This window comes from Chaetodon trifascialis, chromosome 6, assembly GCF_039877785.1.
Source record: "Chaetodon trifascialis isolate fChaTrf1 chromosome 6, fChaTrf1.hap1, whole genome shotgun sequence".
Lineage (NCBI taxonomy): Eukaryota > Metazoa > Chordata > Actinopteri > Chaetodontiformes > Chaetodontidae > Chaetodon > Chaetodon trifascialis.
Window position 1 is genome coordinate 24,735,954 of NC_092061.1, and position 24,009 is coordinate 24,759,962.

At 43.6% G+C, this 24,009-nt stretch overlaps 2 protein-coding genes across 2 annotated transcripts in view; one reads left to right on the forward strand and one right to left on the reverse strand.

Moving 5' to 3' along the window:
- The window catches only part of LOC139332456 (breakpoint cluster region protein), a 30,179-nt gene extending 23,768 nt beyond the window's left edge, over window positions 1-6,411 (reverse strand). Inside the window, exon 1 of the mRNA XM_070964423.1 lies at window positions 4,592-6,411. Within this exon, the coding sequence (XP_070820524.1) occupies window positions 4,592-5,942 (1,351 nt within the window). The 5' untranslated portion in view covers window positions 5,943-6,411. The remainder of the gene's footprint in view (window positions 1-4,591) is intronic.
- Window positions 6,412-7,513: 1,102 nt separating this feature from the next.
- On the forward strand, window positions 7,514-22,756 carry ift81 (intraflagellar transport 81 homolog). Its single transcript, XM_070964379.1, has 18 exons — window positions 7,514-7,959; window positions 8,082-8,185; window positions 8,286-8,466; window positions 8,569-8,658; window positions 8,831-8,896; window positions 9,213-9,323; window positions 10,575-10,659; window positions 11,262-11,425; window positions 11,513-11,608; window positions 12,795-12,941; window positions 16,393-16,542; window positions 17,400-17,528; window positions 19,225-19,314; window positions 20,096-20,182; window positions 20,308-20,379; window positions 20,633-20,718; window positions 20,983-21,028; window positions 21,724-22,756. Exons 1-18 carry the CDS (start codon window positions 7,816-7,818, stop codon window positions 21,904-21,906), a joined length of 2,031 nt encoding a protein of 676 aa, XP_070820480.1. The 5' UTR covers window positions 7,514-7,815; the 3' UTR covers window positions 21,907-22,756.
- The last annotated feature ends 1,253 nt before the right edge of the window (window positions 22,757-24,009 follow it).

Genomic DNA, 24,009 nt, shown 5'->3' on the forward strand with positions numbered 1-24,009 from the left:
TTTACCCCTGGTGATGTCATAGTGATGTCATCGTGGTAATTTGGCTGGGCTTGGACACTAAATTTAGAACAGAAAGTTTGCATTACAAATTGTGGGTGTGAGTTTGAAAAACATGGGAGTTTACCAGAAAAAGAGGGTCAAATGAAGAAACAGTACTGAGCTGCATTATGGGAAATGTATGACATGACCCATACTAGGGACTACAAGTCATCATATCTCAGCTTCTACTGCTTCAGTTTTGACTTTTCTTTTATTCAATCTCTCGCTCACGTTCCCTAACTTTAAAGAACTACAGTAACAAATCACTGGACATCCACTTTCCATGGTTGAACACAGGTGAATATAGGAGTTTAGAGTTTGGATTCACCTGTTAAAGCGTTTGCTTTCATCGTTCCCTCACACTTCCCTGGCTCACTTCGCGAGAGAACATTTTGTCTAAAACAAACTGACCAGCGGCACAACAAGCTCCACAGGTCAGGCTGCAGTGAGAGAGGTGAACTCATACAACACTTAACGTTTCATTAGCCATTTCCCCCCACACCCCACAAGCAGCTGAGACATTCCATAAACACTTGGCCTGCCAGCCAGCAGCACAGAGGGCCCTTTGAGAGGGACCTGGGAGGGGAGCTGAGACTGCAGGACCAGAGGGCTGAGGCCGAGCACGAGGGAGGATCACTGAGCCGAGGGAGGCCCGCAGGCTCATGAACATGCCGAGGATTTTTTTTCTAACATTTATCTATGGGAACGTGTATGTTAGTATGTGAGTAGAGCAGAGGAGCTAATAGGACAACCTAATATGATCGGTCTTGCACACTTTCTAAACAAGTGTTTTTGTTCTGGTTCCTGATAGGGAGGCACAAAAAGGCTATTCATGGCTTTTACTGCGAGAGCAGCTGGCGATGGCTGGCCTGGTGTACTGATGGCCTGCCAGCTTTTGACCACTTTACCCAGTACACTGCACAGAAGAACAGGTGTCTTACTTGCACACATATATACACACACACACACACACACACACACACACACACACACAGAAGCAAACTTGCCTGCCCTCGAGACCCGCCTGCACTTCCTCCTGTAGGCCCATATTTCTAGGAAAGGGTGAGGCTGAATTCTTTAGTTTCCTTGACCACTAAACCTTAGATGTTGATATGCAGGTACAAGGATAGGTCTGTCTGGGCTTCCTTCAGGGACCTCAAATATTCATGAGTCTGCAATTAACCAAGAGTGTGGACCTGCACTGGGGTGACTCCTGCTGAGGCTGCAAGTAGGGCCAACCTCTGTACTGAGGCCAAGACATGCAGACATTCATCACCTTTCAGACAGACACTTTCTATTAATGTCACAGCCGTCCCAGACAGACCTGTCTACCTACAGACACAACGTCTTGACCGAGGAAGGCTCAGCGGAACGCATCCTGAGAGATCGCATGCAGAGGGATTAAGATTGAACTAATTGAGATTTATTATTTACATTTTGACGGATCTCTTCCTCTAAACATCACTGTAATACATTAACCATGAGACAGTCACCAGTCTCAGACCCTTCCTCAGCCACGGCAGAAAGCTGTGGCCAATGTCAGTGTCATGATGATAATTAATTATGGCAAAATAGACCCATCTGAGAGCTGGCCTCCTTAAAGGCCCACAGCTAATCAGCAGCTCTTCACAGCTAGGCTTGACAAATGGCCTAGATAACCAGAAACCAGGAGACAACACTTATTCTTCTATTCATAGAAAAACATCCCTTGAGATGCTTCAATTTTAGACTGGCCATTTCACAAAGATTTTACACCGCGATGCAGCTGGGTAGCCACAGGACAAGGACTGGTTTGTTTGTGTCAGTTAGTAGGTGTTTCTAATAGTCATTTTTCCTGGGCAGAGACTGACTGCCACCATGCCAGACACTAAAACACTCACACAACAGCAGCAGGGACCACGTCAATTCTCTGTCCACGGCAGCGTTCACATATTCCATGACAGGGTGCAGAACATCAACATACACATCAAATGTGAAAGTCTAGAAAGCCTAATTTAGGTGTAAAAACTGTGTACAGTGTATGAAGCTGTACATCTGAACAGAATACACAATGTTCTGCTAAGTGGGGCACGAAGTGTGTTCACAACAGTGAGATTAAGTGGGGTTTACTAGGCCAATTTAATAGATTTGAGTGAATGCCGCAGTGCTTTATGATAAACAGAACAAAAAAAACTTTCCAACTACTCCCTAAAAGTCACTAACCACAACAAAGAACAGTTTATTGCAAAAACTTGCCTCAAAACCGGCTCCCTGCCCGAGGCCTAATCCAGCAACGTGCACAGTAATGTTATTACAACATCAGAAAATAAATCCAGACTTCTGGTAATCCACAAAGCAAGGTCCACATGAGGCAGCTGTGCCATTATGTCAGCAACAAGTCTCCTCTGGACAAAAGCTGCACCTCAGGCTCTGCAGCATGGAGCTTTTAAACAGAAGGTGTCACAACAGGGTACATTACAGGGGGAACTCCACAGATTTTACACTTGAAGGGTCAGTTTACTGGTCACGGGATGGACTGCTCAGCCTGTGAAAGAGGCTGTGTGAAATGCTGATTCTTGTCCATAGAAATAAATCAAAATACATTCATAATCTACTTACTAGCTTTCTCCAGAGCTTTCAACCATGACACCTGAGAAATGTCTCTAAGCGCAGATGAAAGCTTTGGAAGAAGCTAGTAGGCGGACCTTGAGGTGATTTTTTTTGGCAAGATGTATAATGTCTTCTGTGGCTCTTGGAGAGCTTTGTCAAGTCTGAGAAAATCACTCCTGATGATGCCATAGTGATGTCATCAGGGTAATGCCAGGGTAATGAGTGTAGCTATGGCATCAAGCCTGAAACATGTAAGCATTCATCTTTCAGACAAAGAGGGAGATATTGGTTGCATGATGGGAAATGTGGGATCTAGCATTTTTGGGGTTAAAAGTCAGGATATCTCAGCCTCTGCTGCATCAATTTTGGTGGGACTCTTTGTCATAAATGTGTTGATTCTTTAGAAAAACATTCTTTGCATCTGCTCTTATTTATCTGCAAAATAGAAGATTGAGCTGTGAGTGTGGAGAAAAAACACATCCTGACAGTATGTTAGCAGCACTACGCAACAAATGACCCAGGTCGAATGGATTTGGACATTTCAGTCATCCAAGCAGCGTGCTAGCTTACACTTCATGCCGATTATATCACGGACTATCTGCTTGTTCGTCACATGCTTTGTGTCAAAGAGCTTTGGACGGGATCACCTTATATAACAACACACTATTCTGCTCATCTGCTTAATCTGACCCACAGTGGATAACACTTTTTTTTGGAGGGACAGAGGCAGACAATTTTCCAGCTCCAATCCTAATACTTGTTCTGTATCCCAATCCCTCTTTGGCCTCGACCAGCAACAATGCGTGTCAGCGTGTGTCGTTCGCTTTGACAAACGTTCTCGTAGAGGAACACTCACTCCCGCCTCCCCTTCTGTCCTTGGTATTACCAAGTTGCCCAGACCACTCTCCTTATCCCACTTAACATTGTTATATTGTTAACATGTCAATACTCCTGCTCAGTGAGTGATTCTCCTATTGTGTTCACACATAGCAACAGGAAACACTGATGGCAGGCGCTTTGATTGGAAGCCACATGACACACTTAAAGCCCCTCGATCCTCTTTTTTGAGGGAGTTGTCAGGGCTTTTTCCTACCCGCCTCCCGTAACAAAGAGCCTCCCTAAATTTATCACGCTAGACAAACCCCTTTAAGTTAATTACTCAGCACCGAGGACAACAACACTGATGTGTGCTGACACGAAAACACTCAGGGTGGACAGGGCCGAGCGACTGGGAAGCCTGGGGGCAGCCGCTGTCTCAGTCAGAGCATCTCCGTGAGAGTGCTGCAGCACTCAGTGGGCAAAGAGCAGAAGGGGGTGAAAAAGAGGGGGCAGGCCTGCTCACAAAGGGTAAAGAAAACAGTCCTGAAAGAGCTGCAAAACCACTGGGTTACTGTTAAGAATCAGTGTATGTAAAGTCCGTGTTGCTCCAACCTGGTGAAGACACGTTTAGCCTTTTTTGTTGAGAGCTCCATGCTTAACTTGAATGGGTTAACATTCGCGACACACTCAATATGGAAAGGCTGCGATGAGACATAATAAAATTCTCATTAACGGAGCAAGAAGATGATTTCCATCAAACCTGGCCTCTTTTTTTGTAGGCCACTTCAATCATGAAAGCTCAGTTCCACACGAGCGAACCAGCTGAAACCCAAGAAAATGACCAAAACATGACAAGAAATGTGTTAAAAAATAGAGTGCATCATAATCCTGGCTCCAGAAAACATTTTTAGATGGATTTAGTGTTGGGTCAAAATGTTAGGACATCATTAAAAAGACTGCAAGTGCACTTTACTCATCAGTGACTTGTTCTGGGTGTTCAGTCCAGCCAAAACAAGCAGGGACATGTTCAGACAGTGATTAGAGAGGGCCTTTAATGTGCTTTTTAGCACTATCATCTCTACACATTACAATACTTCTCTGCTCGAGGAACATCTGTGTTGTGGAGTGTGTCTTGAGGACCTACCCAGATCTCCTTGAAGACTGTTGTCATGAGACGTTCTGCTGGATGTTGTGGAGTCCCCATCACTGGGCCAGATCTGGCCCGTTTTTCGGACCCCAATGATGGAGGCCTCTGACACTACCACCTGCTGCTTCAGACGCTTCTGAGACAGGGGTGTGGGAGGGCTGCTGCTGTCAAAGGAGTGCTGGGAGGGTGAGCGGCTTTTCTCTCTGTACATCTGATAAGTGGTGGGGCTGGGGGACACATGGCTGGACTGGCCCGAGGAGAAGTCCTCCTCGCTGGACGTCAAGTTCTCGTTGGAGCTGCAGTCCGGTGTGTAGCCTCCACCTACGTCGTCAAAGCTCCCGGGAGAGTAGGAGCGCCTCGGCCAGGTGAGGTGCGCATCCTCCTCTATGCTGTGGTCCTTAATGTGGATGACTCGAGTGTCCCCGTCAGCCATAATTCCCCCAACGTACACGCTGGTGTAAGGCTGGCACTCTGCTGGCTGCCGCTCAGACTTTCCCCCAGTGGAACGGATCACGCTGTCTTTCAGGATGTGCGTGTTGGCCTCGGCGTCATCGTATGAACCGTTGTAGCTGCAGTTCCCCTCCGTGGATCTGCCTCTCTGAACAGCCTTGCTGATGTCTCCCGTGGCGGCTGACAGGTTCACTGGGAGGGAGTGCAGGGACCTCTTCCGCTCCATCTGCATGGCCTGACAGCCCAGGGTGCTGATCTTGTCTGAGACCTCCCTGTCGTTGACTTTGACCAGCCCTCGCTCGTGATGGTACTCCATGTTTACATAGAAAGGTTTCTCCTGACCGCCCATTACCGACAGCCCCCTGCCGTCTCCGGCCGTGTGAGAGTTGACTCTCCTGATGCGTTCAAAGTTGGACCTCAGAGCTGCCACCGAGCCTGTGCCCAGTGGGAAGTCCGGAATCTCTGACTCCTGGCGGACGGGTGACACCCCGCCCTTCTGTTTGGCCGGGGATGCACCATCCACCTCACCTTCAGGATGTGGTTTACATCTGGCTGTCTTGCCAGGCCCTCTCAGCTGCTGCTCCTCCACTGGTATCTCATCTGTGTGGGACCTCTGGCTGTCTGGGCCACTGGACAGGTCTCCATCATTCATTTGGGGTGTCCTTTTAAATCCCCATCGCTGCCCATCGTAAGACTTCTTCTCTTTTGCAAGCAGAGTCTGCAGGTAGATCATCCGAAAGCGCTCCTTGTTTACTTCCTTCTCCAAGTGCCTGATAGATGCCTTGCATTTGTCCAGCTCCTGTTCAATGTCCCCCATTGAGTTAAGGTCCATGCAAGGGGGATCAGACTCAGGGAACTGGGCTCTCCATGCCTCCACAAACCCCACTGGTTCAACCATTGTTATTACTCGGTCATAAAGTGTTCAATCAACTAACAACACAAACATTCATTTCTAAATCATGAACTGGACTTGACTGTTCACGGCTGAGAGCTTCCATGGTGCTACAGCAGAGAAAAGTGCTCTCCAGAGTAAGGAAGGATCCACTTCACAGGGAAGGAAACCTGTTAGTGTTCAGTCTGTACTCACAAACACAAGGAAACTCCTCCAGAGGAAGATAACTGCTCCAGTCCCCCTACTCCCTTTGAAATGGTCCAAGGAATGTGAGCTGATCCTAATCCCCGCACTCGAGCCCGTCTTGTGCTCGTCTATTCTCTGGAGATCCTCTGTCTTCCTCTGTGTTTGGAGTCAGACTGACTCGCAGCTCTCTGGTGTTTTGGCTCTCCGTCAGCGTTACAGTGTCAGCAGCAAGAGGAGGGGCTTCATGGATGGGATTTAGGCTTACACTCCAAATAGATTAAAGAAAACAGCAACAAACAAACAAACAAACAAACAGTGATGATTTGTGAAAATACTGTTTGTGATCTGAAGCAGCGGTCCCAGGAAAAGCTGTTTAGGACAAGAGGAAATCGAGCAGAACATGTGTTCCCGAGGAAATGCAGCGATGACAGCTCCAAAGCATCAGGTCTGACGAAGTGACACTGACGGCACAAAACGCCCCACGGCGCGGTGAACATGAGGCTTTCGTGCGGGAAGCTGTCGTCTTGAGACTGTTTCAGTTCAGGTGGAAGAAGAAAAACGAAGTCCCGACTTTTAAAACAGCTATCCGCCTGCTGGTTCTTCAAGCTCAGCTTTTAATTTTTGATCCCTTTCTTAAAAAAAGCAGATGGCTCACTATTCCGCAAGCATCCAACTGGAGCTTCGTAACTTAGCTCGCTTAACGCAACACACACTGTGTGCAACACACCTTTCAGTCTTTCCCTGAGCACTCTTGTAAATCCTGCCAAAGTTCATTGTGTTACAACCTGAAGCCAACCTGAAAATGTCGCCATCTTATGGTTCAAAAGTTCAGACTGACAGAGGGATGCGTTCAAATACAACACCTCTAGAAATTGTAGCTGGTAACTTTACACGGTTTTGTGTGCACTTGAATGCACCAATGCGAGATTTAGGCGCTATTCATTCAGTTCATAGGGATATATGTTGTTTGTGCCATTGGTCTTTTAAAAAACCTAGCATTAAAAGTGAAGAGAAGATAAGGATAAGTAAATGCCCTGAACAATAAGTCTATGTGCCTTGGACAGCCACATTTTTGGCGTTTAGCCATCATCAACCGAGCACTTTTATATTAGCTGGTATGTATTGAATCTAGATATGTATTTCTTGAGATGTTCGGATTCAATAAACATATTTTTTAAATGCCTAAAAATAATATGAGTTGCATCAAGATTTAATTAAATCATGTATGATTATTTTAGTCACTGTTGTTTTTGGTCATTAAGTACATACGCCTGGGTTTTCTTCAATTTTGTACTCATCGAAAAGCAAATTGCGCACATGTAGCGCAACAAACCTCTCTCAAGCATTAAGTCGAAGGTACTTCCGGTTAGCAACCAACCCGCGACGCCTTCGTGGTTTCCATGGGGCTGTTGACAACAAGCGCTGCCTTTCTGTCCGCTAGCTAGCTAGTTGAAGAATCATCTAAGCGAACTAACAAATCTTTTGGAAACTTGTGCATATAATTTGTAAATGATTTGATTTTCACCGTCACCAGCAAGTCGGGTAGGTCGTTTTTTAGAGGTTTCTTTGCGTGCTGGCTTGCACTTAAGTCGACGACAGAGAGCTAAGTTAGTTAGCTAAACATTAGCTGGCAAATCCAGCAAAAAAAAGAGGACTCCTTAAATTACAGCAAGCAAGCTTCACGCCGTTCAAGATGAGTGAACAACTGAAATTCATCGTTGAACAACTTAACAGAGACCCATTTAAGAAGAACTTCAACCTCATCACGTTTGACTCCCTCGAACCGATGCAGCTGCTGCAGATTCTGAACGATGTTCTGGCTGAAATCGACCCAAAGGTGGGACACTAGCTTCGTGTCAGTGCAAATAGTGTACAGTGTGGTCGAATGTCAGCCAGTGTATGGCATTTATGAATCAATCTGAACTAGACTACGTTATATACTTCTGCTCTTGTCTTTAGCAAGCTATAGATATCCGCGAGGAGATGCCTGAACAAACCATAAAGAGAATGTGTGCTCTGCTGGGAATGCTGAAATACAAACCTCCTGGCAGCCTCTCTGATGTGTAAGTAATACATTCAATTTACATATCTGCACCTCATACGGTGAAGCTTTTTTAAGTGTATAGTCATATTTTCATCATATGCTCTCCTTCTCTCATGCAGGAGCAGCTTTCGACAAGGTTTGGTGACTGGCAGCAAGCCTGTGGTCCACCCTATCCTCCACTGGCTGCTACAGAGGGTCCCTGAACTGAAGAAAAGGGCTTATTTGGCTCGCTTTCTAGTCAAACTGGAGGTGCCTGCAGAGTTTCTGCAGGATGATGTTATCAATGACACCTCTCACCAGGTTACTGATATAGTATACATACATATGTCATTTCCCAGTGTCTGAAATCACTAATAATCTAAAAGACAAAAGAGGCTATGTACTACTGTTGTGTGTTCACAGTATGAAGAGCTGGTGGAAGGTTTTAAAACCTATCACAAGGAGTGTGAGCAACTGAGGGCTTCAGGCTTCTCCACAGCAGAAATCAGAAGGGTAGGAAACACTTAGTGACTCTTTACAATCAGTTTGTTTGAAGTTATTGATGCTGAGTTTTGTTCAATATATGGACATGAATTTGTTTTTCAGTATGTGACTAATATAATTCACCTTCTGATGATTAGTTGATATAAAGCACTAATGTGAACCCTCTTTCCTTCACTAACAGGACATTAGCGCAATGGAGGAGGAGAAAGACCAACTAATCAAACGTGTGGAGAGGCTGAAGAAGAGGGTAAGGGAGACTGTACCAAGAGGCCCCTTCGCTCTTCAAATGCTTGGAAAGCTTTAGGAGGAATGAACGGAGGAATGAAAACATGTCCCCAGACATATATTATCAGCTTCTCTAATAGACCTGACAGGGATCTGACAGGCTGCAAGGCTGTCTTAACAAGCCTGTGAAGTACTGAGGTGTTGATTTAATAGGCCTTACTTGCAGGCCCGCTCCAAATGTGCAACCTGACTCTGTGAGAGGTGCTTGGTTATTTCTGCTGAGCATGTAGAAGCCTATAATCAGACATCGGCGTTATATTAACTTGTGGATCCACTAGGTGGAGTCAGTGTCCAACCATCAACGGATGCTGGAACAGGCCAGACAGCTGCGAGTGGAGAAGGAGAGAGAGGAGTCACTGGCTCAACAGAAGCAAGAACAGAGGAACCAAGTAAATGCTTCACATTCACAGTCACAGTTGCTTTCCTAAGACATTATAGACCAGTTAGACATTATGCTGTCTGCTGTTTTTGCTAGTTTTTTTTTCTTCTTCTTATCTGTTTACCATTATGGCCAAAGTCTTTCCAGCACTTCACGCTATAAAATCTTTTGTTGCTTGTTTTGATATCTGGGCTGAAACAATCACCAACTATTTTGATAACTGATTGATAATTTCAATTGATTTTCAAGTGCAAATTAGTGAAAAAATGACAGATTCTCTACTTTCAGCCTCAAATCAGGGGGTTTATTTTTGCTTTTCTCTGTTCTATAGATTCAGATTCAGAGTTCCTTTATTGATCCCCGAGGGGAAATTGTTTTTTGTAGCAGTGCTCCATACAAAATAGAATTATAGATTAGAATAAAATTAGAAAGAAAGAACAAGAAGGAATATATATATAAAGGCAATATAAGAAAAACAGAATATTGATACTAAGGTTATATGTAAATAAGAAATATACAGCACAATAAAATAAAATGTACAGCAATAAAACAAATATATATACATATACTAAGCAATTGGATGTGCAAAAATATAGTGTTGTAAACTGATAATCTCTGAGTTTTGGACTGTTGGTCAGGCAAAACCTGACATTTGAGGACATCGCCTTGGTTTCTTAGAAGTGGTGATGGGTATTTTTTCACTCATTTTCTGACAGTTAATAGACCAATGATCAGCCCTATTTGACTTCGTCATCAACAATAGAGACATTTCAAATAATTACATGAAAAAATAAATCAACAAAAAATTTTCAAGAATTGTAAAGTTGCTTGGGAAGAACCAGCTTGTGTGAACAGACAGCTTTCAAATACTTTTATTGAGACGTGTTGAATAGAGCTGAAAGAAAAGAAATTGGCAACAATTTTGATAATCACACAAATCATTAAAGCCAATATGACCCAAAAACAGCACTGCTTCCAGCTTCTTGAATTTGCTGGTTTTCTTAGTCTCCTCTAAAAAGAAAAAAACAAGCACTTTCAATACAATCTTGAATGCTGGGGAAACATGATGTGCATTGTTCACTATTTTCCAACACTTATAGACCAAACATTAAAAGCATTAATCAAGAAAATAACCAGAAGATTAACCACTAATGAGAGTAGTCATTAGTCACACTCCTAATGAACAGACTCAGTATCAAATGGGTACTGAATATTGATCCACCCACATTACCTGTATTAGTAATCATTTTTGTGTGTTCAGCTGTTCCAGGCAGAGCAGAGACTGCAGAGACTGCAGCAGCAGTTGAAGGATTTGCGACAAGCAGCAGCAGATGCCAATCCAGAGAGTGAGTACCCATGTCCTGCTGTTGCCTCTGCAGGGCACAGCTGGATGGGTAGTTCAAGGACACAGCAGAGCATTAGGGGGGTCTCTCAGCTAATAGGCTTTCATCTTTTGAGCCCCTCTAATTACACAGATCTTTGAAGTGCTATGCTAGAGCTTATCTGTTGTTGAAATTGTCTCCTTTTGTTCTCATCTGGTATTGGGCTCTTCAGCCAGAGGAGAGATTTACACATTTGCAGTTTCAAAAATTACCTATGCAAGGCAGACAAGGGTGCAGCTGCACAGTTCAAGTCACTTGGTGTGTGTGTGTGTGTGTGTGTGTGTGTGTGTGTGTGTGTGTGTGTGTGTGTGTGTGTGTGTGTGCGTGTGCGCAAAAAATTATTTTGTGATACTGTTGTTTTAGTATGAGTAATAACTACATTTTGAAAGATGACTTGCTTTTTACATAAGACATAAGCGGTGTGTTTTTTCACATGCGTAGCAGCTTTGCATGTACGGTATGAGTGATACTCAGCTCTTCTTGAGCAGTCAGAGCTGTGGAAAGACTGACAGGGTTTCAAACACATAAAGCTGAAAGTGCTTAATTAAACGCTCTGTCTCTTTCAGGCTTAATGAAGAGGCTTGAAGAGGAGATCAAGATCAACTCCTACATGGTCTCTGAGAAACTCCCCAAAGAGCTGGAGGGTATGAGGCGTACAGTGCAGTACCTGCAGAAAATAGCGTCAGAGCCTGCCATGGGCCAGGCGGACGTCCAGGAGCTGGAGGACAAGGTCAGGACCAGGATGAGGAGTTAAGTCTGGATACCTCCATGCCTCCGTGCTAAATTCTGATGTGTTCTGTAATTGTCACATTCACAGATTAAGGAAGTCGATTCCCAGACAAACCAGCTGATTGAGAAGAGGATGATGAGAAATGACCCCATGGATGACAAACTGACCCTTTACCGTCAACAGGTGTTCACTTCATTGAATTTCTGTCAAGTCTTTTGTCTTTTTGTCTATTTTGTCTTGTGTGAACTGGAGCCTGTGGGAGCCGAATGTGATGTTAAAGGTGCCCTGTGGAGTTTTCTTGTAAAGAAACCAGAGTTATATTTACATTCAGTGTTAATAACCAACATCTGTTGTGCGTATCCTTGAAGTCTAACAAATCTTGACAGCATTTCCTTCCTCATAAAACATTTACAAAGCTGTTTTTTTTTACTGTTTTAAATCCAGCCTTGTTTCCATCTATATTTACGTGCTAGCAGTCTTCTTCTTCCCCACCTTTGTTTGCACATTGCAGCATTATATATTGGTGTGTTAAAGCCACCTTGTTGATCAGTGGAATAGTGTGAAACCATTGGCAGGACTGTATATTACATCACCTGTGTACGTCCTTGTGCACATGCACAAAATAAACAACACAATCCATAGCGCTACTAGAAGTCAACAAGTCCAAAGGTAACCTTTAAGGGTGAGGTGCCTCGCAAAGGTTCACCAGGAGGTTTATTTATGCTAGAGAAAATTAGTACATTGATATTCATCTCTTTGCTAGAGTGGAAATTTAAATGTTTCTAGACATGTTTTCATACAGTACTAATAAAGAACTAACTAATAATGATGTGGGTTTTTCACCATAGTTCAAGTTCAGTTATCCAGTCAATTTTTCAAAAGTCACATCTGCTCTGTGGACATGATATATATTTCTGCCTGTTTCCTGCTTCACTGAAAAGTCTCTTCTCAGTGTGCATGCAGTAGAGGCTTCAAGGTTTCACATCAGTCTTGTATAAGTTGCATGTAGAACCACAGCTGGCTTTCACACAAGTTCCAGGTGTTAAAGTGAGATTTAAGGTGATCACAGAGAAACTTCCCCTCTTCAGTAGATGCATGTGCTAACAGTCTTCTACTTTCCAATACTGCGCAGTGAAGCTCGAACATCAACAAGTGAAATAGCAATTAGAAAAACACATTTGGTGTTTACACACAACACATTTAGTGTTTACTGGTTCAATACTTTTTTACTAGCTCATATTTCTTGCTCATTTCTTTCCGTAATAATATCCCCATTGCTCAATTGCATTCACTCTGCCATGGGTTAATAACCACCCAGCGGAAGCTCTTTTGTCATGGTTGTATATTCAACATAACGTGACTCTTGCAGGCCTCCATCATCATTCGAAGGAAGGAGTCAAAGGCAGAGGAGCTTCAGGAGGCGAGGGAGGAGCTGGCCGCAGCGGAGAGGGAGCTGAGGCAGAGGACTAGCCAGGCACAAGCCTCAAATGGGGAAGAGGTCGTCCGGGGTGACGAGGTACACTGTTGGAAGTACTCCTTACAGTCCCAGAGCAGTTAGGTCTTTAAATATCAGCTGTCTCTGAATTTCCTCTAAGCTGTGTGCATCTTATTAGCTGGACACACAAAGTGTCTCGCTTTGTTTCTGACAAGACTTTTACTGCCAGTCGCCAAGAAAATAAACATTTTCTGCATGATTCTCCTCTTAATGTTCGAGGTAACTGCTAACAGCGCTCACACAAAGTCCATCTTTATCTAAGTGTGCGCTGGTAGATTTGCAAACCGCAGAAAACACAAGAGGCTATTTCTGTTCTTATCCAAACACGGACGGCCTCACTGTCTAATGTTGCTTATCCCTTTTCCTTACTCTCCCCCACATTCCCATGCAGAGCCAGAAATAGAACACGAGAGAATATCCAGAGCAAGGAACTGTACAGGACAAACTGCCTGAAAGTTGGCCTTTTCCCTAATCTTTAGTGTAATCAAGGCCCTAATTCAAGTCAGCTGGACACATTAAACAGACAGGGGGGCATAAAACCTTTGTCTTTATTTATATCCCATGACGAGGATGTACTCCCCTTTCAGATACATGGCATGGTGTACTCTGAGCTGTCACGTTGACCAGTAGAAGTGAACTATTGACAGAGAGAAAAAAACTTTATATCATCGCACTTAAGTCAGAAAGCCTTGAGCAATCACATCTTCTTTTGCCGATGCGCACATTACGCTGACAGTTAAAGGCTACGACTATAAACAGCTATGTATTAGCCACGGGATGCTGATGAATGGGGCTTGTGCTGTGACTGTGTGCGCTGTGTGGAACAGAATTTTTATAGCCTGGTGTTTGACGCACACTGATATCCGTGAGGTGAAAGCTGGGCTCTCTGCTGAGGCAAAAAAAAAGTCGCAGCATGTCTGAAACTTCAACCGCTCTCTCCCTGCTTTCCTGTTTGTCCTGTGGGGCTGCCGTCAGCCCCCATGGACGATGTGTGGGCACGCTGTTCCAGGGAGGTTGTGTGACGCTGACCCTGACCTCTAACCTGCCTGTGTGGGGTAATCATTAGGATAATTAATTAAAACAAGTAAGACCAGCGCACACAGAATATGGATTTTCAGAGACATTTTCCTGGTTTTTACATCTCACAGAACTGAAGGGGACTGATGTTTTTGTTGCAGAAACTAAGCTAATGCTTTCGCTGATCCTGGCAAATAAGGGATGGGGTGAAGTATCAGTGGAAAAATGACTTCTAACATGTTTATTTTTTTCAGGAAGGGAGGAGAAAGCAATCATCTGAGCAATGCAGTGGAGGAGAAATAGCAAAATCTTCTTCGTGACAGAAAGAAATGATACGAGATGTTAAAAAAAGTGCTGAAAATAGTCAATATTCAACATCAGTTATTCTAATGTGCTACAGTTAATTTGAGGCTGACTGACATACCTTTAAGTCTGACTGAAATGATGCGAGGGAGCTGTTTGTCGAGACAAAGAGGGCCCTTGAGACTATACATGAATGAAGTTAATGGAAAATGTTTTGTCGAACACAGCTTATCAGACTCCCCCGTAGTTTCGGGCCATCAGCCACGGTGGAGATGATCACTTTATCAGAGGTATTTTCCATTCTGCTGGTTATGTGTCATCACATGCCACCCACCAACTGCAGGGTCTCTATGAGAGGGATGACTACATCTGCCTGTCACTGGCTGGCCAATAACATGAAGCCACTTCTATCAAGCAGCCCCATCACACTGGTTAAATTTAGTCTTACTGCAGTCAGGACACCATCGCTGATCTGACTAACTTGTTCGCTTTTCTTGAAATCGTGGCGATCGGTGTAATCGTCTGTGTTTTAGTTTTAAAGGGATACTCTGTATGTGCTGTATGTTCTACACATATTTATTTGGAATATCTGCTGCCCGTTGTGTCTGTTGACTTGTCTGTATGCGAGTGCGTGTTGCTGTGAATGTACAGTATGTCTGACACAAGTGGTGTTATGACTGTGCTGTTGGCCACTCTGCTAGCAGTTGTTTTGGGGACACGCTGCTGGGAACACTATGCAGTATTATTCTGCTGTGCTAATTCCTCTCTCAGCCATGTCTGCCCTTGATGTCCCAAAATACACAAAGAATAAATGTACACTGACACCCACCCACCCAGCCAGCCACCCATCCACTCACTCACTCACTCACTCACTCACTCACTCACTCACTCACTCACTCACTCACTCACTCACTCACTCACTCACTCACTCACTCACTCACTCACTCACATCAAGCTTCACGGATCCCCAAAGGACATGAAGCACATTGTGTGATTTCTGGAGCTGTTCTCCCGTGTCCATGTTCATTTATAGCTGCTCTTCATCGTGGAGGAGTTTCATTGTGTCCCGACAGTCAGTCAGGGTGGGCGAGTGACTGAGCAGCCACTCAAAGCAGTTACTCTGCCAGATGAAGCTGCTTGCTGTGCATAGCTGACTGTGAGTCTGAAAGGATGGAGTGACTGTTTCAGATGATGGCGTGGTCCCCAGTCACTGCTGTTTGATAATCCCTTCCCTCCCGTGGCTCTACCCATTGTCTTCTCCTGTGGCCTTTCATAGTGTCTCAGCTGTGCTGGACACCGTAAACTGTACGCACGTTTGCTGTATTTCCCAGAGAAGCATTTACATTTTCTTCCTTGTATCAGGCATATGAGCATTGGGCTCTTTTGAACCAACAACAGATGTTAAAATTTCTGCACATTTTTGCTTTTATGGCTGCTATAACTGATCTTTTGTATATTAACAATGGATCGCATGTATGTGACAGAGGTTGCTGACTAATTTAGAGATATCACCAGACTGCAGTTCCCTTCAGCTCTACAAAGTGTTATAGCGTATTTCTGCTAGTTTTAGTTTTACTTCCTGCAACTTTGCCATTTTAGTTCATTGTCACTGTTCCCTTTAGTGTTGCATCCAGATTCAGCAGGCAGCTATCTTTACTGAAAAAAGCCCGAAAAACCCACTGCACACCACCTGCCCAGCACCAGCTGTCAGACAGAAAGTTAGTGACTAGCCAGTGAACGAAGTGAAGCATGTAAACAGCTACAGGAAAGAGCCAGATATGACCCTCAGGAGGTGGTAGAGACCAAACCAGAGCCAAAGAGTGGATATTGGACTGACATTTGTCAGGTAGCCAGACACACAGCTCCAAATGAAAGCTAATGTTGCTCCATAACTGCTGAATGGGTAAATAAACACAAGTTTGCAAACAAGTTTGCCACACAAACTCAGGAAGTACATCAGTGTCTTATTCAAAGCTTGTTTCCATGGCCCTCAAAATCAGATAATGCAGGTTTAGAGACCTTCTAAATGTCAGTTTAGCCAAGAAACCACAAAAGTCCACCTGAAAGCATTGTTTAGTATTCAACTAATACACTATCAAGTGTTCTTTAAATTTGAACTTAATGTTGAATTCTGTTTCTTTGTTCCTCTAAGCTGAAACGATTGGTGGTGAAACTGCGCAGCAAGGGAACAGTATACAAGAAGAAACGTCAGGAAATTGCTGAGCTGAAGGCAGAATACGGAGTCCTCCAACGGACGGAGGAAATTCTGAAGCAGAGGCATGAGACTGTCCAACAGAAACTGGTAGGTCTTATTCCAACTCTGTGTTCACCTTTCACGTAAGACAAGCAGACCAAACAGATGTTTACAGACAAACAAAGGACGGAATAGGATCTACTTGTTGCTTTTCTATAAAGTCTTTTCATATCCTTTAGGATGCTACAGTACAAACTCACAAAAAGCACTTTGGTAGTAGTCCTAAAAGGTTAAAAGGTAGTGTGAGTAATCATCTCTTTAAAATGTTACATATTCTATATAAATCCTCCAACTGCCCCCCTCCTCGCACTCCTGCTGTCACTCCATATGTGCTGTTTTCACTTGATCTCCCCATTCACACAGTGTGTTAACAGTGAAGTGATAGAAGCTTCCTGGAAATGGCTTCACACTGCTGTGCAGTTCCAGCACCTGGCTTGTTGATCAACTGTCTGACGCAGGCAGAGCTGCTATTTCTGATGGCTGCATCTGCTGCTCCTCCTCTGTCTGCATCCCACACGAGGATTTGTTAACGCAGTGAAAGTTTTCTTTCTGATCACATGTCTCGCTGGCAGTGTGTCGCTCCTGTCCACGTGTGAGCCTGATTTTTCAGCTGGATGCATTCTAGCATTTTCGTATTGGACAGAGACAGTCAAATGACTGATGTGTCGAGTGGGTTACTGCAGCGAAATGATAGCTACAGTATGTTGCCAGGCATAAAAATCTTTGTGTTTTGCATCAGTTTTCATGTCGTAGCTTCAGCACTTATTCTTAGCTTCACATGGAACATTAGCATACTGACTGATATTGATGGAGACATTTGGGATAACTCTCTTACACTTCTACAGTTTTTTAAGCATATGTGTATTCATAAATGATTACTGTTTGTCTCTGTTGTATTTTTCAAGCAAATTATGGAAGCTGAGAAGGGCATCTCTGGCTACAGCAACACTCAGGAGGAGCTGGAGAGGGTTTCGGCCATCAAGAGCGAGCTGGACGAGAAGAAGGGCCGCACACTGGATGACATGTCTGAAATGGTAATTTTACCAAGGGGACATTTGGTCAAATCCACCCTCACCTTAATTTTTTTCATATCACTGCATGACCAGAAAATCTCTTGATAGCATTACAGATTTTGTCTTTTTGAGGTGAGCTTTATTTAAAAAAAAAAAAAAGACAAATAGTAACATTGAATGAGCAGTCAAAGCCTGATGAAATGCTAATTGTGACTTTTATTAGGCAGTATTAATTATGTAGCAAAGCTGGACTGTGTCATTGCTCTTATCTTACCCCCCCGTGACCACAGAATGTCTTAAAGCCTGTACACAGATGCTTTCACTTAGTTAGGCTACGTTTACACTTAGGGAAAACACAAGTCATATTTTAAGGTTTTTCGGGCGATAAGGCAGGATGAAGCAGCAGTGTCAGGAGAGTAGAGTTAGGCAGATATCTCAATTTGGCCAAAAAATGACTAAGGCAATTATGCTATGAGGCTAACGATATGTTTTCATGCAGTTTGGCCTCTCGTTTACACGCAAACAGTTTTTTTTTTTTTCACGGAAAACGATCATTTTTAAAAACTCCGGCCAAAGTAGAGATTTCTGAAAACGCCAGTTATGTGTTGGCGTGTAAATTGGGTTAAACAGCGTTTTAGGTTCCAAAATGTCACAACATGTGACAGAAAATACTTAACGTCATGTGAGCGACTTTTGTTTACACTCACGCCCTTTGGTTTGGCATAGTTATGGTGCCGCGCGACGGCGTATTTATCCGGGTTCATGTAAACGACAACATTTTTGACAACGATGTTGTGTGCACGATGCTATTTTTGAAAACAGAGGGGCCAAAATGTCCGTTTTCCAAGTTACCCTGCTACTTGTAAACGTGGCCTGTGTTTGAGTGGTATCCCCCTCTCTCTGTTAGGGCAACGTACACCATTATCATTCTTGTGGGCCTTTCCCACAAACATTTTGATGTGACACTTGAATGCAGCAGAGCCATTGTTAGAGTTATTAACAAAACCTGTCCTTGTGCTGCTATGACAAGTGAAAATGCCTGCTGTGAAAAAGGCTTACTAGCACATGTTGTTTGGTGACCACATGCAGTTCCCAACACAACTCCATCCAACTTGAGTTTTAGCATAAGTCTGATTAGCCAAAGTGAAATCACCTGTGGGGGTTGTACCAACATAGCTCACAGCTTTAACCTCACCTCACCCTGTCATCCGTTTGTGTCAAGGACCAGAGGAAAGCAACTGCAGCTGATTAGGCCATGTTCCAGGCTGTGGCGAGTTTGCTGATCACTTTGGCAGCTTGTACGATTTGGCAAACTGCAGAAGACTCCTAATGATGGAGTCTAACATCCTTTACTCTTGAACTTAGAAAGGCACTGCAAAGCCATAAAGCTGAAATCTGTTATGTTTTAATGAATACGTACCAAACTGTTACTGAATGCTGCCAAATAACCTTTATTGGGGCTATAGATAGTCTGCTGAGAAATGTTGATCAGATTTGTCTGGTTTGTAATGCTGCCTAACTTCATCATCTCAGTAAATCATTAGTCACAGTCACATTACCTGCTGTTTTCTCTGAAGACTCTGAATGTGTACCGAGCTGCAAATTTCAGCATAAAATTTTATATCCTCTCAATTTCCATTATGGTTATTGTAAGATTCATGTTGTGGATTTCTTGTTCACTTTTGATGCAGTGTGTGCTTCTGGCTTGATTTTACAGGTGAAGAAATTAAACTCTATGATAGTGGAGAAGAAGTCAGCTCTGGCACCAATTATAAAAGAGCTGAGGTCACTGAGACAGCGGTGTCAGGTGAGAATCACCCACATCGTAACACCTCCGCTTCAGAGTATCCTCACACCAGATCAGTCTGTGTTTGTAAAGAAAATGTGCCTTCAAAAGCCATAACAAATCATTGTTGTTGCCCTTTCACACACAGCTCAGGAATAAAGGAATTGAGGCAAGATATTGATACAGATTTTGAGTTGTTCAACTCAGCAGTCTGACTCACTAATTAGATATAAAAGGGAATTCATTCATAATGCATAATTATGTAACACACTCTCACAGATGTTTGCCAAACGCAAAAAGGAGGAAAAAGGAAAAGGAATTTTCATAACACAATAAACTACAATTCTGTCCTAAATTTGGAAGCACATGGTGAAATCTTTACTGTGTGGCTACAAAGCGAGCAATGGTTAACTTGTATTGTGGCCGTGTGTTATCATGGACAGGACCCATTAAGAATAATTTACATAGGCCATAAATAAAGTGCACAAAGGGAAAGCCCCCCCACATCGCTGAGCTAAAGCGGAGGATTAAATTTTCCTACACATGTTCCCAGAATCGCTCTTCCATCTTACTGGGTAATGTCTGCTAATGAAGAGCTGCAAAAGGAAGACATAAATAGACTTTGTAAGAGCCTGCTGTAAGTTAAACTGCTCAAATGCCAGCTGTGATGTTATGTTGATGTGACCCACAGGATGACAAGAGGGTTGAAAATGGTGCATTCTGTGTATTTGTCTCAGTTCTCACAGTGTGTTGAATCATTTGTCACTCTGTTCCGGTGTATGACTGTTTGGATTCTTACCAGGAACTAAGCCAGGAATATGAGGAAAAGAAGACGCAGTATGAAAGCTGCACTGCGGGTTTGGAGAGCAACAGATCTAAATTGGAGCAGGTATAGTAACTGTTATAGAGTATAATCAGCTATTTAAATATATTTCTATATGTTCACCCTGTGTATTCTTGTGTAATATCTTATGCCTTTGACAGGAAACATATTTGCTTGTTTGTCATCCACAGGAGGTGAAAGCATTGAGAGAGGAGACTTCACAGGAAGAAAACCGATATCATTACATCAACTCCATGTCAGAGGCAAGTATTTTAAAAAGATGGTATCTTAAAGCAAAGGAAGAAACAGTCTAGCCAGTAGCTACAGTTTGTATATCACCCGAAATTATCACTGTTTTACAAGCCAAGTGTGGTCAAATTAGAAGTGATACTCTGACCAGTCACTGGTTACCCACAGGGGTGCAGCAGGAGTGGATAAAATGTTGCAGCAATTTGCATGTGACCTGCCCCCAGACATCTTCTATGACAATAAACTCAATCTCTCTGTCCTCTCCAGATCGTTGAGATGCAAATACAGCGAGCGACTGAGGAGATGAAGGCCTATGTGTCCTCTGATCCGCAAGAGAGGAAGAAAGCCATCAGGTGAGCATGCTGAGCCAGGCCAGCCAGCTGCTCGCAAGATAAATAGGCCTTTTACCTCAGGAAGCTCTTATTACAACACAGTCAGTTTAGCTGCTGTCACTTTACTCTTTCATGTGGCACTGGGGGTTGTCAGAAACTTGTTACCACCTTGTGACTTGACGATATGCTGGGACACCACACCTTTATTTAAAAGCACAGAGGGAGATCAACATGTGAAATTGCAAAAGGCTCGCGTTTGATTCAAACCTTCTGCTTCTTTCGCAGGGAAGTATACATGAAGAACATTTCAGAGCAGGAGTTACTTGGCAAGGTGAGACAAGTTGTTAGCTTTGAAGCTCGGTTCTTTATTGGAAGCTCTAGAACGGTCCAGAGGAGTCTTCAGTTCACAGTCAAAGTATTTATTGGAGGTCACATGTAAAGCAATGCAGCGCTGGTCTCAGAATGTCAGAGTTCCCTCAGGATCTCAGCCAGAATGAGCCCAGTTGTCAGACAAAAGTTCACTTTTATGGTGTTGGATTTGACCAACCCCGTGCAATAATCAGGTATACGCTACACAATATAATTGGCCAGTTTCCAAGTCCTTGGCACAACATATCTTGAACATGTGATAAACAATGTGAGTGTGTGTGCTGTTTTCAGGTGTGGAATTGATGTGACAGACATCACAAATACAAAAGTCCTTGTTATCAGGACTGGTTGTCCCCAGGCAGCTGATATTTTATGACTTTAGGTTAAGAGCCACATCCTCCAAACAATGCAAACATAATTAAGAACACGAGGTTCATTCGATCTAACAAAGTGTGTCTAGCAACTGACCCAGCAGATGACATGGGTCAATACATGGAACTATTCCGTCACTCTGTGAAGAACAGGCAGGGTCTGTATGTAACTTGGCCTCTTTATACAATCAGCCAGGTTTTAAACAGTGACCACACTCATAATGTGCGGACTAGTGCCTTTTTAAATGTTATCTTACCAATCACTCTTTTCCTTTGTGGACTCCAGAAGTTACGTGAGAAGCAGAAGATGTTGAGGGAGAGCCACAGCGCCAACATGGAGCAGATGAAGATGTGGCGTGACCTGGAGCAGCTGATGGAGTGCAAGAGGCAGTGCTTCTTAAGAGCTCAGAGCCAGGCATCTATTGGTCAGGTCATCCAGGAGGGAGGAGAGGATAGGCTGGTGCTGTGAGGACACATCTAGGCAGGGTCAGCTGCAGGTCTCCTACAGTACACTCACTGCACAGAGGTCATCGTAATATTCTGTACATTCCTGCTTGTTATATGTACGCTGTTACTGGACACTGTAGTCCATTCAGATAACAGAAACAAGGTTTGTTTCATGTTCGCTGGGGTTCATCTTAACCTCCATCTTATCCGTTACACACTGCCATTGAGTTGCACTTAATAGTTTATCTTGTGTAAGACCCATACCTGTGTCTTCTCTGTGAGAACCTTTGAGAATCCAAAACTTCATGAACACATGTATGAAGAGGTGTTGTAGCACACTGGGGTCTCCCTTTTGCCACATCTTTAAGACTACACGTTCAATCAAAGTGTCCGGAGATAACAGCATACAAAGTGGTGCACTTGGGATGTGGCCGCGGTCAACTATTTTTGGACGACTACCATGACCTTGGACAGGGTGTCTTGCCAATTTTGGAATTCACTGGGGCGCCCATTGCTTTGGATAGTGGATAGAAACAGTCATTTTACACAGCTTGTTTCTGATTTATCACAACATACACTATTTTTCTATGATAGATCTCTATTTCAAGATAACTTTTGACATGTTACACATGCATAGGTAGACATTTTGGTTGTTGTCTGTGCATTTCTATTAAATGTATATTAATTTTGTCTCATGTTTTATTATAAATGTAATCTAAAATGCAACTATGACAACAGACATGCAGTGAAAACCTGTTGTCAGACTAATGCTAGAAAGAAGGAAGCACAAGAGGATTATGTTTTGTTTCTTTAGAGTAGTAGAAAACATGTTGCCTTTACATTGTGTTCTATATAATACAGATGCGGTTTATAAGAAGGACGCCTTATAAATGTGAATTAATTCTATGCCTTTATAAATGATCTGTGTGTAAGTCAACAGAACAAATTTGAGTTCCTGTTCTGAAGATTGGCTACTGTTCTGTGTCACACACTTCTGCCCTCATCCACGATGGATTCAGCACCTCATGTTGTTCCCAACAGAGATCTTGGTGGATGTTTCAGGAAACCCACCCCCCCTTCCACAGAAACTTAATCTGCTGTTGACAGCTGATGTTAGTGGCTCTTGTGCCAAAAAGATCAAGTGTGCATTGTAAAAGCAGCTTGATGTCCAGCCTGGCAGTGCCATGTTATTATTGCTACAGCACCTTGTTCTTCTTGAGGCCTTTTTAAGATGTGTTAACAGATGATGCACGCCAGTCCTGTGAGGCATCTGACAGCGATACCCCCCTAAGGAACACAGTGGGGGGCAGGGAGTTGACCTAATGCCCTCACACCTCTTTAGCAAATTGGCCTTTACAGTTGTCATGCAGATGTTGCTCAATAATCAGGTATAGGCTGGCTTTATTGATTGTGTCTAGCGAATAAGTCTTTCTCGTGTCATCCTGAGGCAATGGTCTGTTTCTGAATCTTCCTCAGTTTTTGATCTGAGCCAGTCTCAATCCTTTGTCAAACTGCCTGTGACATGCCTGAGACACTGATCTGTCCTGTTCTCCACTCCGCATGCCCTCGTTAATGTCAAAGCAAAACACAGGCCCCCTAGTCATGTGTAAATGAGGTAGAAAGACATGCAGCTTCAGTAATGGGATTCCTGTAGTCTGGGGGAATTGTGTAAAGTAGTTTTTGATTCTACACACGCATCTTACACTTAGCAGTGTATGCGAGGTGCACTGTGCGCCGTTTAAGCGTCCAGGAGCAGCATGGCAGAAGTGTTTCTCCGTGGGAACAGTCACATTGGTTGCTTCTCGTTCGACTTGAGCGCTTCCCTACATGGGACGTCTGTGAGACTATGGAAGCCGAGAGCGGCTAATAAAATTAATAGTGGAGCAAGACAGAAAGGGAGCGCAGTCAGCGTCCACACTGCGTCAAATGTGGCTTTTCGTGATAAAAGGCCAGGGGATAGAAGCACAAAACTGCAACACCGCTGGATATTTTCCATCACAGTCATGACTTATATCGGTCACATGTCACATATCGGCAATATACGATGAGGCAGACATGGCGGGCAACACAAAAAAACACTCACACCAAAGCAAACTGTCCTAGCTTTGTGGTTTGTACGCAACAG